Source organism: Caenorhabditis elegans, chromosome IV (genome assembly GCF_000002985.6).
Source record: "Caenorhabditis elegans chromosome IV".
Classification (NCBI taxonomy): Eukaryota; Metazoa; Nematoda; class Chromadorea; order Rhabditida; family Rhabditidae; genus Caenorhabditis; species Caenorhabditis elegans.
In genome coordinates this window covers 7,043,870-7,056,056 of record NC_003282.8, presented here as the reverse complement: position 1 = coordinate 7,056,056, position 12,187 = coordinate 7,043,870, and the positions used below count along the sequence as shown (strand labels likewise).

At 32.1% G+C, this 12,187-nt stretch overlaps 2 protein-coding genes and 5 non-coding genes across 8 annotated transcripts; 3 read left to right on the top strand and 4 right to left on the bottom strand.

Annotated features, from left to right (window-relative positions):
• The first annotated feature begins 607 nt into the window (after nt 1-607).
• 21ur-9749 lies at nt 608-628 on the top strand. The gene has a single exon (NR_056104.1).
• A 1,978-nt stretch (nt 629-2,606) lies between these two features.
• nhr-105 (Nuclear Hormone Receptor family) lies at nt 2,607-5,901 on the bottom strand. Of its 2 annotated transcripts, none has more exons than NM_001026132.7 (10): nt 5,834-5,901; nt 4,927-5,121; nt 4,804-4,875; nt 4,408-4,508; nt 4,186-4,329; nt 3,979-4,104; nt 3,843-3,931; nt 3,590-3,795; nt 2,881-3,038; nt 2,607-2,829 (listed from the first exon to the last, which is right to left on the bottom strand). In NM_001026132.7, the coding sequence occupies exons 1-10, from the start codon at nt 5,892-5,894 to the stop codon at nt 2,692-2,694; spliced, it is 1,290 nt and encodes a 429-aa protein (NP_001021303.1). In that variant the 5' UTR covers nt 5,895-5,901; the 3' UTR covers nt 2,607-2,691. The 2 variants fall into 2 exon arrangements, with proteins under 2 accessions (NP_001021303.1, NP_001021304.1); NM_001026133.7 differs by having other exon boundaries at nt 4,186-4,281.
• Nucleotides 3,505-3,525, bottom strand: 21ur-9174. The gene has a single exon (NR_056103.1).
• Nucleotides 4,580-4,600, top strand: 21ur-9762. Its single transcript, NR_056102.1, has one exon.
• On the bottom strand, nt 5,327-5,347 carry 21ur-12719. The gene has a single exon (NR_056101.1).
• A 728-nt stretch (nt 5,902-6,629) lies between the features above and the next one.
• Nucleotides 6,630-6,650, bottom strand: 21ur-10311. The gene has a single exon (NR_056100.1).
• Nucleotides 6,651-11,454: 4,804 nt separating this feature from the next.
• Nucleotides 11,455-11,999, top strand: tin-9.1 (Mitochondrial import inner membrane translocase subunit Tim9; the record flags this gene model as incomplete). Its single annotated transcript, NM_001026136.7, has 2 exons — nt 11,455-11,616; nt 11,820-11,999. 2 exons carry the CDS (start codon nt 11,455-11,457, stop codon nt 11,892-11,894), a joined length of 237 nt encoding a protein of 78 aa, NP_001021307.1. The 3' UTR covers nt 11,895-11,999.
• Between the last annotated feature and the right edge of the window lie 188 nt (nt 12,000-12,187).

Here is a 12,187-nt window from a genome sequence, read left to right as displayed (position 1 = left end):
CAATGATGCGGATTAATATCAACAATTTGCATTGAAATCTTCGGAGCTTCAGTGGTACAAGCTCAAACAAAACTGAATAAAAAAACATAAAAATAATTAGGAGTGGTTTTTGGTAGATGGCAAAAAACATTTTTTGTGAAATGTAGTTAATTTTGTGCCTTGTCTGTTATTATCATTTTTTGAAAACATCAACAAATGCTCAATTTATGAAAACAGTACTTCCAGGCGGAGTAGCAGTTTTTCATGACACAAATATGCTTTTAAAATTACCTCCTTAAAAATTGATTGAAAAATAATATGCCTGTTTAAATTTTGGGAAAATTGCTAAATTTAGTGAAAATCTTCCGTGTAAATTTTTTTCAGAGATTTTTTTATATTTAACTATGACATTATTGAATAGTTTTGTCATTTTCATATTTTTATTGTTTGATGTAAATTCGATTGGCGGAAACATTTGTCACATATTGTACGCCTATCGACTGAAAATGCCACCGTAAAAACGTTGGATGATTTTCGATTTTTGGGATCAGTTTTAATCTAGCTGAATAAAAATTTAAAAAAATTGTTTTAACGATTTAATATAAAAATCAATAATTTCAATTGGTGTTTTGTGATAAAATCAAAAAACAACTGTAAAAAAAACTTTCAGACCAGCAGGGATAAATTGTTGTACTAGCATGGAAATGTTTTTTGATCCTTCACAGCTTAAAAAACGATCAAGAGGTACTGTATGTTAATTTTGATGTTTTTTTTTTCAGACAAGTATTGTTGCTAGTGAACCGATTCTACGAATTTTTCTTGAGATACAAATATTTTATTCATTTGGTACCAACCACGAAATTATTATTTTCACAGTTATTTTTCTTTGTTTTCCGGTTTTCATTTTTAAGTCAATATAGTCTACAGATTTAGTAAAATTGTAGTTACTTTTAAAATGTATTATTTTTGAGAAAACAAAATAATTTTTGCGACAAATAGAATGGAAAACCAAATAATAATTTCCAACTGACTTCCACATGAACTGCATAAAAAATTTTAGAACTTTGAAAACTGACGAAACTTGCAAAATATGTGTGCATTTCAGCTTATCAAGTAAGAATATTAATGAGAATTAAAAAGTTGAATAGGAGACATATTTTTGTTTTGATGTTTCTGTTAAGCCCCAGATTTCTCATTATAGGCTCCGACCGGTTGTAATTGTTAATGTTAATTAGCAAATATTGGTAACCTTTTGGAATTATTATTTGCTCTTTCATTTACAGAATTTTTCTTTTCTCTCAATTTTTAAGTTAATATGTATTTTTTACTCGACCATTAGTGAAGAATTTTCCAAACTCTTTAGAATTTCAACTAACTGCAAAACCTCAACTTGCCGATCATTTGAAAAGTGGCAACAACTGATAAAACCACACATGAAACCTCGTTATAATATGTTTTCAGAAACTCAACGATGGTGAACAAAGTTGCAAAATAGACGAAAGATATGTCGCGCAAAATGGGCATTTTGATGTTTCGCTACTGGACTCTTCAGTGGAAGCTATAACTCTAGTTATAATACTAGTTATAATGAAGACTAACTGAAAATCAAATGATCTCTCGATGACCAAAAGGTGTCGATTCAGTCGTCGCTGAAGATAAGTTTGTGTTTGGCGCATGTTTTGAATCATTGTTGTTTGGTTATGAAGCTTCAAAATCCGGGCGACAAGTTTCAATTTGTTTTATTTATTTTCTGTGTTTTTAATTGAATAAAGTATTGAATTGAAATAATATATTTCGTGAACTATAAAAAAAAACTCGGGTCAAACGTGAAATTCTATATTCCAACACTAACTGTAAAAAACGATACCAACAGAAAATTTATTGATTGTTCTTTATTGATAGGATTCCATTGTCGTTGTGATTCGAATACGAGAACTGAAAAGGTGAGTTAAATGTGGTTTTCTGATTTGCAATACAAGCTCTGTTGGACATGTTTTACGCAATCATAATGCTCAAGGAGCAACAGCATACCAGGATGGGCATTTCGAAATTAAAGCTACTTGACAAGACATCTTTCTAGCGCATGTCTCACAGCTTTTTCAAAGATTTAAAATGCTCATAAAAAGTTTCAGATGTCGAATTCAACTACCGCCCCAACCGCGCCACATGCGCCTGAAGATCAAGGATCAACCATTAATGGAAAATCGATTCCACAGCCAATGTTGGCTGGAGCTATTTTTGGAGTGATCTTTGGAATTTTCTGCTTGATTCTTCATGTTTGTCTGGTTAGATATCTTGTCAAAGCTCGTGCAAAGCATATTCCGAAGGTTCGCAAAGTGAAAGTTAAGAAGGGAAAGAAGGGAAAGAAGGGAAAGAAGGACAAGAAGGATAAGAAAGGAAAGAAGAGTAAGAAGAGTGATGATACAAGCACTGGTACATCTGCTGGATCATCGATTGCCATGTAAAACTGAAGATACAATTTATAGTTCTAATCAATTATTGTATTTTCTAGTAATAAATGATTGAACTTATAGTTGTTATCGGGGGACGTCACCTCTCGCCCCCCTTACAGGAAACGGAAGCTCCAAAAATGAATTTGATTACTATGAGGTTGTACAATCGTTTCTCGAAATTAATAGGTTTATTTTTGTAAATCTATAATCACAATCATCACAATTGAATAGCGTAATAATATGTCAGAAAGAAAATGTTTCAAACATCTCTATAGTAACCAAAAATAACATTAGAACTGTATGGATCAAAAGATGATAAGTTGAATACACGAGTAGGGTGCATTTCCTCAAGGGCTCGAGCTGCACACTGCTCCACTCCACCAGTTAGGTTTAAAATCTATAAAACAAATATTTTCATTTACCACAACCAATCTTTTCCGAAACTCACCTCACTAACTCTGATTGGAAGTTGTTCTGGATCCATTCCGTTTTTTATATAATGGCTGTAGAGTCCATTTATTACACGGTTTCGTACATCGTTCACAGATTTGATATCAGTTTCAGTAGAAAGGTAGTCACCATCAATTTCTCGAAGGCAAGTTGGTTCTGGAAAAAAACAGTCTGTTCATGAAGTCCTAATAATTTTACTGGGCACGCAAACTTAAGCTAGATTTGACAAAGAATTTTGAAAGTTTCTTACAAAAATGTGGGATTTTATTTCAAAAAACATGAGGCAATATGTTGCAATATAACGGATGAAAATCAAAAAAAACTGTTGAGACGCGGTTTTTAGCTGTCGCCATGTACGAATATCCTTTAAATGGAGAGAACTGCCTGACCAATCAGCGATTTCAAACTTTGTGCACTCTGTCAGATTGGTTGAAAATAAGGTGGAGAAAATAGCTGATTGCTTTTGCAGTTTTCATTTTGGAGGGAATTCAAGCATTTCTCGTTTTTTTTTTTTTGAAAATCGGATTTTCAATATTTACCAAATTAGTTTTTTTTGTTGGGATTTCAAAATATAGGATTGATATTTCCGAAATCCGCATTTTAGATAAAATTGCTAATATGAACTCAATTTACTATAGACATATCGAAAGATATCACAAATCATGAAAACTTTACTTTGTATTTGAAACAGCAAAATTTACACTTACTCAACAACATTAACGTCTTCACAGTAGCAACTTCAACAGAATCAGGTTTCAATCTTCTTAGAGGATCAGCTACTTCGTGAATGAGCATTTCTGTGAATGAAGCCAATAATTGTTGCTCGTTTATTACTTTCGGAGTGAGATGCTTCTTTATTTCCTGTGGAAGATTCTCGAATTCACTGACAAGGCATGTTCGGTCTGAGAGGAACCTGAATTATTTAAATATTATTAGGAGGATTTTTTAACGGAAACTCACCAAACATTTTTATGATATGGCATTTGAGCTGTAAAGAGGCCATGTTCAATCACAGTATATCTCAAACAGAATCGATGCATTAAATGTTGCTGAAAATAAATTTTGGATTAAATAGTATTTGTTTAGAAACAACTACCTGAAAGCGTTCACTGAGTTCTCGAAATCCGGGAATTCGATCAACCCATTCTCGGAGTAGTAATATATCAACTTTCAGAGAAGGGCCTATACCGTGATTCACTATTACGTTTGTGTAGTCTGGGGTCTGAAAATTTACAAATCAACATAATAAACACTTTTTAAATAATATAGAAACAGTAACAAATTTTTGGAAAATAAAACTAACCGGACTGTAAAAATGGATCTGTTCATTTCCGTTCGCCGGTTCTCCAAGAATATGAGCAGTACGTGTTCGTATGTCAGTATCCATATCGGTGATTGTCTGCAAAAGTTTGTGGTCTCCTTCGCTCAAATTCATCAGTTTGCATATCTGCAACGTACACACTCGGAAAGTCGTCACACACGGGAAGAATGGGAGAAGTGGTGGAAAAGACTGGAAGAGACTTACCGATAATGGTGTTGGTATTGATGGAGGACTTGAAATGGGTGAAGAATCACTTGAATTGTTACGAACTCGACGACCAATCACATCTCGGCAGGGATGTAGGGCTGGAAATTGTATAATATTATTTCTGTTTCACAGTGTAAATTAGGCTCAAATTAAATTTGATTCAGAATAATTTCAGACAGAAAATTATGGTTTCTGTGGTTACGCCGAATTTTTTTTCAGTCAAAAAATGTTATTAAGAATGTATATAGCATTTGGTGTTTTGCAGATTACTTTACTTACTAAAAATGATGGGAAATTAGGGCAACCAAGAAGACATGGAAAAGCGCATTTATACCTTCTACAGTAACTTCCAACATTCAAAAAATTAAGAACTAATAAATTAAACAAGCTTACCATCTTCGGTCATTCCAACTTCCAGACATTTTTGATATCTGCAGCTTCTGCATAACCTCTTCGCGTTTACGCCTATAAAAATATTACAATTTGATTTTTTCTTTCTTGACGTGTTGTACATACTTTTCTCCAATCGACAGTGATTCTTGTATTTGCATTTGGGTGAGTTCTTCTGAAGTACGACTCTTCTGAAGAATGTCTTACATCCAAGACAAGCAGTCACTCCGTAATGATGTCCAGTATTTGCAACTCGGCCACAAACTAAGCAACATGGACCATCTTCCTCCTCCGCTTTTATTGTTGTGCTGGGACCGGCTTCTGGAATTTTTAAAAATTTTTATTTAAATTGCCTGCTTACAATTTTGCGGAATAATGCTTTTTCTATTTTACTAATCTAAAAAATCTAATATAAGTTAGAGATGTTTATATTTTCACTGACAATTTTTTTTTAAATAAATTTTCATTTTTGTCTATTGACTTTACAACTAGAATTTTCGTTTAAAGTATAAACAAGAAGCGATATGATTTACTTCGATTTATCAAAGTATCATAAACCATTGAAAACTTATGCACATGCATGTGGTGAAACAGCAGAAAATTTTAATTTTTAATGAAATTTCAAGGTTATTAAATCGTATTACTTCTCTTAAAATCAAAAATTGATCTCGAAACTTGAATAAATTCCCACATTCTTAAAATTGATATTTAGCTTATGATAACTTCCGGGTCCATTTTCCAAATTACGTTTTAAATAATAATTTTCACATGAAAAATTTCATGAAAAGTTTCCTTGGCACGTACTTTGTATCTAATATTCTCACGTACTTTGTGAGCTCTTGACGCAAAAAGATTAAAGCTATCTTGTAATAATTTAAATATTAAAACTAAAATCTTATAGTTAATATTTTACTTTTAAAAATTATTCCAATAAAGCTGCTAAATGAAAACACATTTTAAAACCTTTTCACAATTGAAATGTTAAAATTTGAAATGTTTAAAGAAATGTTTAAGTAAATGTTTAAAAACAAACCTTCTTCCTCATGATGTTGAAATATGGGTATTGATGGATCCATTGGATCACTGAATGTCATAGGTCGTCTGTAAATGCAGCATGTCATCGTTTATAGAACAATTGGATAGAATGAATGAATAACAAGGAAATGATATAGTGAAAGGATTTAGGTGGGCGGTACTTGCAAAGGGCAGAGTCTAGTCTCGTATTCGACAGATCAGACGGCTCTCTAAATCTTACTTCTGTTCTGAATCACTGATATTTTGCTCATTCTCTGAGCTCCTTAACACCAAAACTGGGCGGGTCGTACACTTTTAAAAATCATTTTTCTCTTACTGTCTGGAACTCTCTTGTGTTAATGTAATACCTTGTCATCTGATAAATCAAAAGAGAAAATAGAAATCAGTTACGTCATGATTAGAGACAACAGTAGTGAAAGAGGTGGGAGAGAAATAAAGAAACAGATCAAAATAGATATGGAAATTAAAGAGAGAAAAAAACTAGTATCAATGGTATTGGAGGAGGTGAGGAACAGGTTGATACCATGACGTGGGGAAAACTGAACACGATTGAAAAAAGGTTGAAGATCATAGATTGACATTGAACTAGAGTATCCCGAAACCGAATAGAAAGACTTCAAATCAGGTATTAAAATGAATAAATACGTCCCTATGTACGTCCATTTACTTTGCCGTGAGAATAAATACATCTCGGGCATTTTCATGAAGGTACGCATGGAAGGTCAAATATAATTTTATTTTGGAGAGTTGCCTGATCGCTGATGAATTTAATCAAAATATTATATAAATAAACTATCACTAAAATAAACCATTAACTAAGCTCGCAACTTCATCCCCACTTATAAACCTATACTGAAACAGCAAAAAAAATTAGAGAATTTGATATGCATTTTCAGTCTAAAATTCTGTGGAAATCTTTTGGGAACTTAAGTAGACATGCTAATTACAGTCAAAAAACGAACAACTTAATTAACTATTTTCACAAATGTTGTCTGAAAACACGGAAGTTTTCGTTTTGTCGAAAATAAAAGTTTATCGCCAAAAATACACTCAAATCTATTTTTGAAATGAGAGTAAATGTATGAAATCTTTCTGATGGGGAGATGGAAAATAGACGATCTATATCATTGTCCAATCACGTGTCATTATTTCTCAAACTGTTTGAAAGATAAAAAACAAAGATCATTCATCAATTCAACTAGATAAGAAGCTTCCAGAAACACTGATTATAGCAAAGTTTCGGAGTTTAAAAAAACAGAAACAACGAAACTATTTATCCGAGTTTAGTCCCTAAAAGTTGGGAGAATATGGAAAAAAGGAATCAATAATAAGCAGAACGTTTTAAAAGTTCATTTAGTTTGTAGTCTTCTCCCGAATTTTTTTGACAAACACTAAACACGTGGTATTGTATGTTCTAGTAGACAGCACAAAGAGCAAATAATTTTGTTGAAGAACTTTAAAAGAAAATGTAATAAATTTCTAATATTTTTCAAATTTCATGAACCCTTTTTGTTTCTGGTAAAATGACATTCTGTATTTATTTGAAATTGTGAGGCTTGCATAAATTCCTCCAATATCCTCTTACAGGATTGAATTTGTTTTTCTTAACTTAATTAAAATTATATTTTCAATGCATTTAAATTTGAAATTGAAACTGATTGAAATTAAATTGAAAAGAATCTAAGATAGACGAATTGAAAATCGTTAATGTGCAATTTCCTTTCATCAAATTTTGAAACAGTAGAAAATTTTTTAAAAAATCTAAGAAATATTTTTTTTTTCAAAAATAAACGTTGTGTTTTTTAAAGATTCTAGAACTATGATACAAAAGTCAGCCAATATTCTAGAATATTCTAGATTTTTTAAGATTCTAGAACAAAAAAACTTTTCCAGGCATTTTAGAGCCTCCTCTATATTTTTTAGAACTATAATTTACATATTTGTAACTATACATTCTGATATTGGGATATTAGAATTTTGATTCTAGAAACGAAGAAAAAGATACTTCCTTCTTTCATCTGGAATCACAAAAATAAGTGATGAATAAAACAAGACCGAGACACGATAATAGTCGTGTGAGAATTGTATAAAGGTTGCCTCGATCATCTTCGTCTCTGAAGGGAAACACCAAGAGAGAGAGTGCATAAAAATCAGAGAGACGCAGATTGAGAGATACGCTTATCTCTCACAATACCTGCGTCTGCACAGTTTCAAGTGACTCTCATACCCCGTACTTTTTGATTTTCATTTGAGGTCTCCTATCGGTTTTTTTGTTAGTTGGTGAGTAGCGATTTGCAATAAACTGGTCACAGATTATGGCAATTTTACATTCCGTTTAGATAATAAATCGCCGATTTTTAAATGTCGAATTGTGAGTTACCACGTGGTAGAGACAGTTGACAGTCCACGTGACAAACATGTGAGATTCGGTTTTGAAAAAAAAATAAAATGAAATTTGATATGAGATGTTGGCAGTGTGCACTTTTTGAACAGGTGTTATTGAATATCAGGGAAAGTAAAAAACTGAAATTGGTGGAGTCTTGATAAAACTTAAAAAAAATATTTTTAAACAATTATGCTTTGCCTACTCACCTGCCTCGAGGCATTTTCACGACCTGGAGGAACACTTTCAAGCTTTCAAGTTTTTAGAGTTAAGAAAGTTTAATATTTGCATGAGCCTAAAAGTAATCCATAAATCCTTATAATTTTCCTTTATTATATTTCTTCCCTATAATCCCTTGAAAACATGTATTCAGCTAATCAGTAATCCATTAAGTTCAGATTATATTATCTCCACCAGAAAAGTGATATGTCGTGTTTCGATGGTGTCTAGAGTAAAGGAAAAACAGATGTAAATTTAAAAAGAATTCTTAAAACTTAATTTTCAACCTTATTAGTTTGTATTTTTATCTGTCTAAAAAAGAGTATGTGATTAGAAACAACCTAGTGAATGTACCGGAATGAATTTTTTGGTCAGTCACTGAATAATGTATAGACTACACAATACGGATTAACTTTTGAGATGTGAGTGGGGGAGAGTTTACTCAGACAGATGGTCATTGAAAATTGATCGTTCTTTGCGGTATTCGAAGAAACTGGAAAAAATCAAATAGGGAACAGAAGATCATCGTTTCATCAATGAAACAGTGAAAAACTTTCATGAATTGCAAGGGCTCAAACAATTAAACAAATTTCAAATCGAAACTCTCATTATTTCGAGTTTGGTAAGTTAGGTAAAGTAATTGAACTTTTCAGTTCATGTGGCGAAGAATCAACTAAAATCAAAAATTGTCTTTCTTGCAAACAAAGCGTTTTTTTATCAATTGTGAGAAAACTGTAAGTCTGTAATAGATATTTAGAGAAACAAAGAAACATTTTCAACGTGAAATTTCTTTGATCATCAAAACAACTAGAGAATTCATAATTGACACAGTTATGAAGGGTTGATACGCGGCACCCGTCTAGATTAAACACTACAATGTAGCCAAACTTTGTGTATTTAATATGAAGTTCGAGTTCAGGAGCTATTAAGAGAAATTTTAGAGAAATTTTAATTCTAGGCTTCTAGTTTTCACTGTTTTAATACTATTGGGAAGGAATTATCGCAATGTTTTCAAAAAAAACTTATCTTCTTGGTGAACTGAACTATTTTTTAATGGTTATTGTGAAGTGTTCAAGTTGAGCAAATTTTAATTTCCAAAAAACTAGTGAAGTAAATTTGTTTATAAATGAAGGTGAAGTAACACTAATGTCAAAATGGGCTAATAACACAGAATAACTAAATTAAAAATCAAAAAAGAATCTTCAAAATTCTCTCAGTCAACGTTTTGGTAAATTGTCAAGTTTTTGAAAAAAATTGAACTGCAATACAATATGTACAAACTTTAAATACAAAAATTTAAAATATAAAACTCATAGAATAACGTTTTTTGAAGTATTTCATATTAGGTGAAAACTTAGCAACTGAATTTTTTCGGTCATTCGATGTTTCCAACAACGTTTAAAAATCGTTTTTAATTGATATTTTATAATTTTAGCACCATGGTGCATATGAGTAATTTTAAATTCCCCCCCCCCCCCCCCCCACTGGCGTATAAAATTACTTATAAAAGTTTTCAATTCTTCAGAAACAAAATAAAACCTGACAAGAAAAAAAAATAATAAAAGTAGAATCTTCATTATTGGCATTCATGATTTTCAAAGGTGCAGACGAAAAGAGTTGATGATACATAGAGAAACAAAGAAATGAGTGAGCAACGAAACATGCTCAGCACCCCACTGGACTTTCTCGTTTTAATATTTGTCGACAGAAATTCATTTGAGACCTGCTGCTTGTATGTTGTGATGTGTGAATTGAAATCAAAAGAGCAAATGCAAAGATGGGATGATTATGTGGAAAAGGATATATAAATCTGTCTAGAATTGCCAGTAATCTTGGTTTGCACTTTATGTAGTTGATACGAATTATGTCTCATAGATAAGAACTTTCGCATATTGATAACTCTTTCTGATTTATGACGATTTTTCAGAAAGTCACCTGAAAACCATTTAAAAAATATCACTGAGTCTTATATTGAGCTCGAGTACAGAATGATATTTTATTCATGTCATATTTCCATGACAACATTCATATATTTCCTCTCGTGCTAGACTGATCAGATTAAGACTAATAAGCATGTATTATGCTGACAAAGGTAGCAATTCTGCAGGGATTGAGCTCCCAAGAGAGCTCAGACTATACTAATTCTGAAATCGGGAATAAGTAAGTTGAAAAATTTCTTGCGGCTCTTAGAAAATAAAGATTTTTAAATAACACTCAGATGTGATATGGTTTTAGATTATAGCCGGAAAATACGGTACCCGGTCTCGACACGATCGATCTTTTCAACTGTGAAAGGGGTGCGTGCCTTTAAGGGGTACAGTAGTTCCTCACTCCTCATTTTAGCCGAATTTTCTTAGATTTTTCGATTAATAAATTTTTTTGTTATTTAATCACGTGTTTTAAATATATGTATGAGTCTTTCAATAAATTTCAGGGAAATCAAAATAAATTACACAAAACCCAAAAGTTGGTAACTACAGTACCCCTTAATGGCACACACATTTTCCCACATTAAAAAATCTGTCGTGTCGAGACCGGACGCTGTGTTTTAAGAAAAGATCACAACGTTTTACATCTGGGTGATATGATTTGAAATTGGATTTATTTTCATGAATTGCTATTTAATATGTTCCCTGTTAAAAATCCTGAGAGCACGAAATGTGTGTGAAGTTGAAGAGACGCAGATAACGATCAAGGAATGCGCCAGCAAAGGACATTGGCGCACAAAAAATGTTATTTTCTTTTTGTTTAATTGAGATTTTTAAGATTAAATTTTTCGTTTTCAGAGCGTTAAACCAACTTTGTTCGATATAATTTATTTTTAATTAAAAACAATGTTTTCTTTGTAAAATTCTTTAACGTTTGACATAATAATCAAACTAGAACATCACTTTTACGTCATTTTTTTAATTCTTCCGGTAAAATATCTAGAATTTCCACAACTTTAATTTTTTTCTGTGCATTTTGATATAACTTGTTTCTATATTTATTTTTTCGCATTAATAATCAATTTTAAGATGACCAGCGAACAGAACATCCAGACGTTCCGTGACTTCCTCACTCAATACAATTTGGTTGCTGAGCAGTGTTTCAACTCGTGTGTTAACGAGTTTGGAAGCCGAACAGTCAGTGGAAAAGAAGAATCGTGCGCCAACAATTGTCTTGACAAGTTTCTCAAGGTAATTTCTGAATATTTTTAGCTTGAAAAAGTATAAAGACTGCAGCGTTTTCAACTAGTATTCTATTAATTTTTTCATTGCGCATTAAAAAAATTGTAAAAAAAGGTTTCTCAAAAGTTGTTCACAATTGCAAATTTCCAAAAAACTAAAAAAATTAAAGATATTTGACAGATGGTGAAAATTGTCATATTCCCTTTTTGCAGATGACACAACGAGTTTCTCAACGATTCCAGGAGCATCAACTTCTCAACGCTCAAGCCAACGGAGCCGCCATGTGATGATTATTGTTTGAATTCCTGCTCCTTTTAGTGTAGATTTCACTATTATTGTTGTTTTTTGTTGGTTCGATTCGAAAATTCGAGATAAAATAATAACTTCAATTCAACAGTGTAGCTTTATTCGAGTATTTGGAATTGTAAATTAATAAAAACGAAGAAGAACCGAAATAATATTTTCAGATTTTCAGCAAGGTGGAAAACGGAGGTAAAATTAACAAAATTCAGTAGAATATTCAGGGCTCTGGAAGCTCCAGCTGCGATCAGTTTCACGAACTCTGCTGTTTCGTCCTCGG

Bases quoted from the DNA above. Each gene is read 5' to 3' on its own strand.
- nhr-105 (NM_001026132.7), bottom strand. From the start codon at position 5,894: ATGACATTCAGTGATCCAATGGATCCATCAATACCCATATTTCAACAT. The intron at 5,122-5,833 runs GTTTGTTTTTAA...TAAAAATTCCAG, and splicing joins TCAACATCATGAGGAAGAAG to AAGCCGGTCCCAGCACAACA. The intron at 3,039-3,589 runs GTAAGTGTAAAT...GTTTTTTTCCAG, and splicing joins GAAGACGTTAATGTTGTTGA to AACCAACTTGCCTTCGAGAA.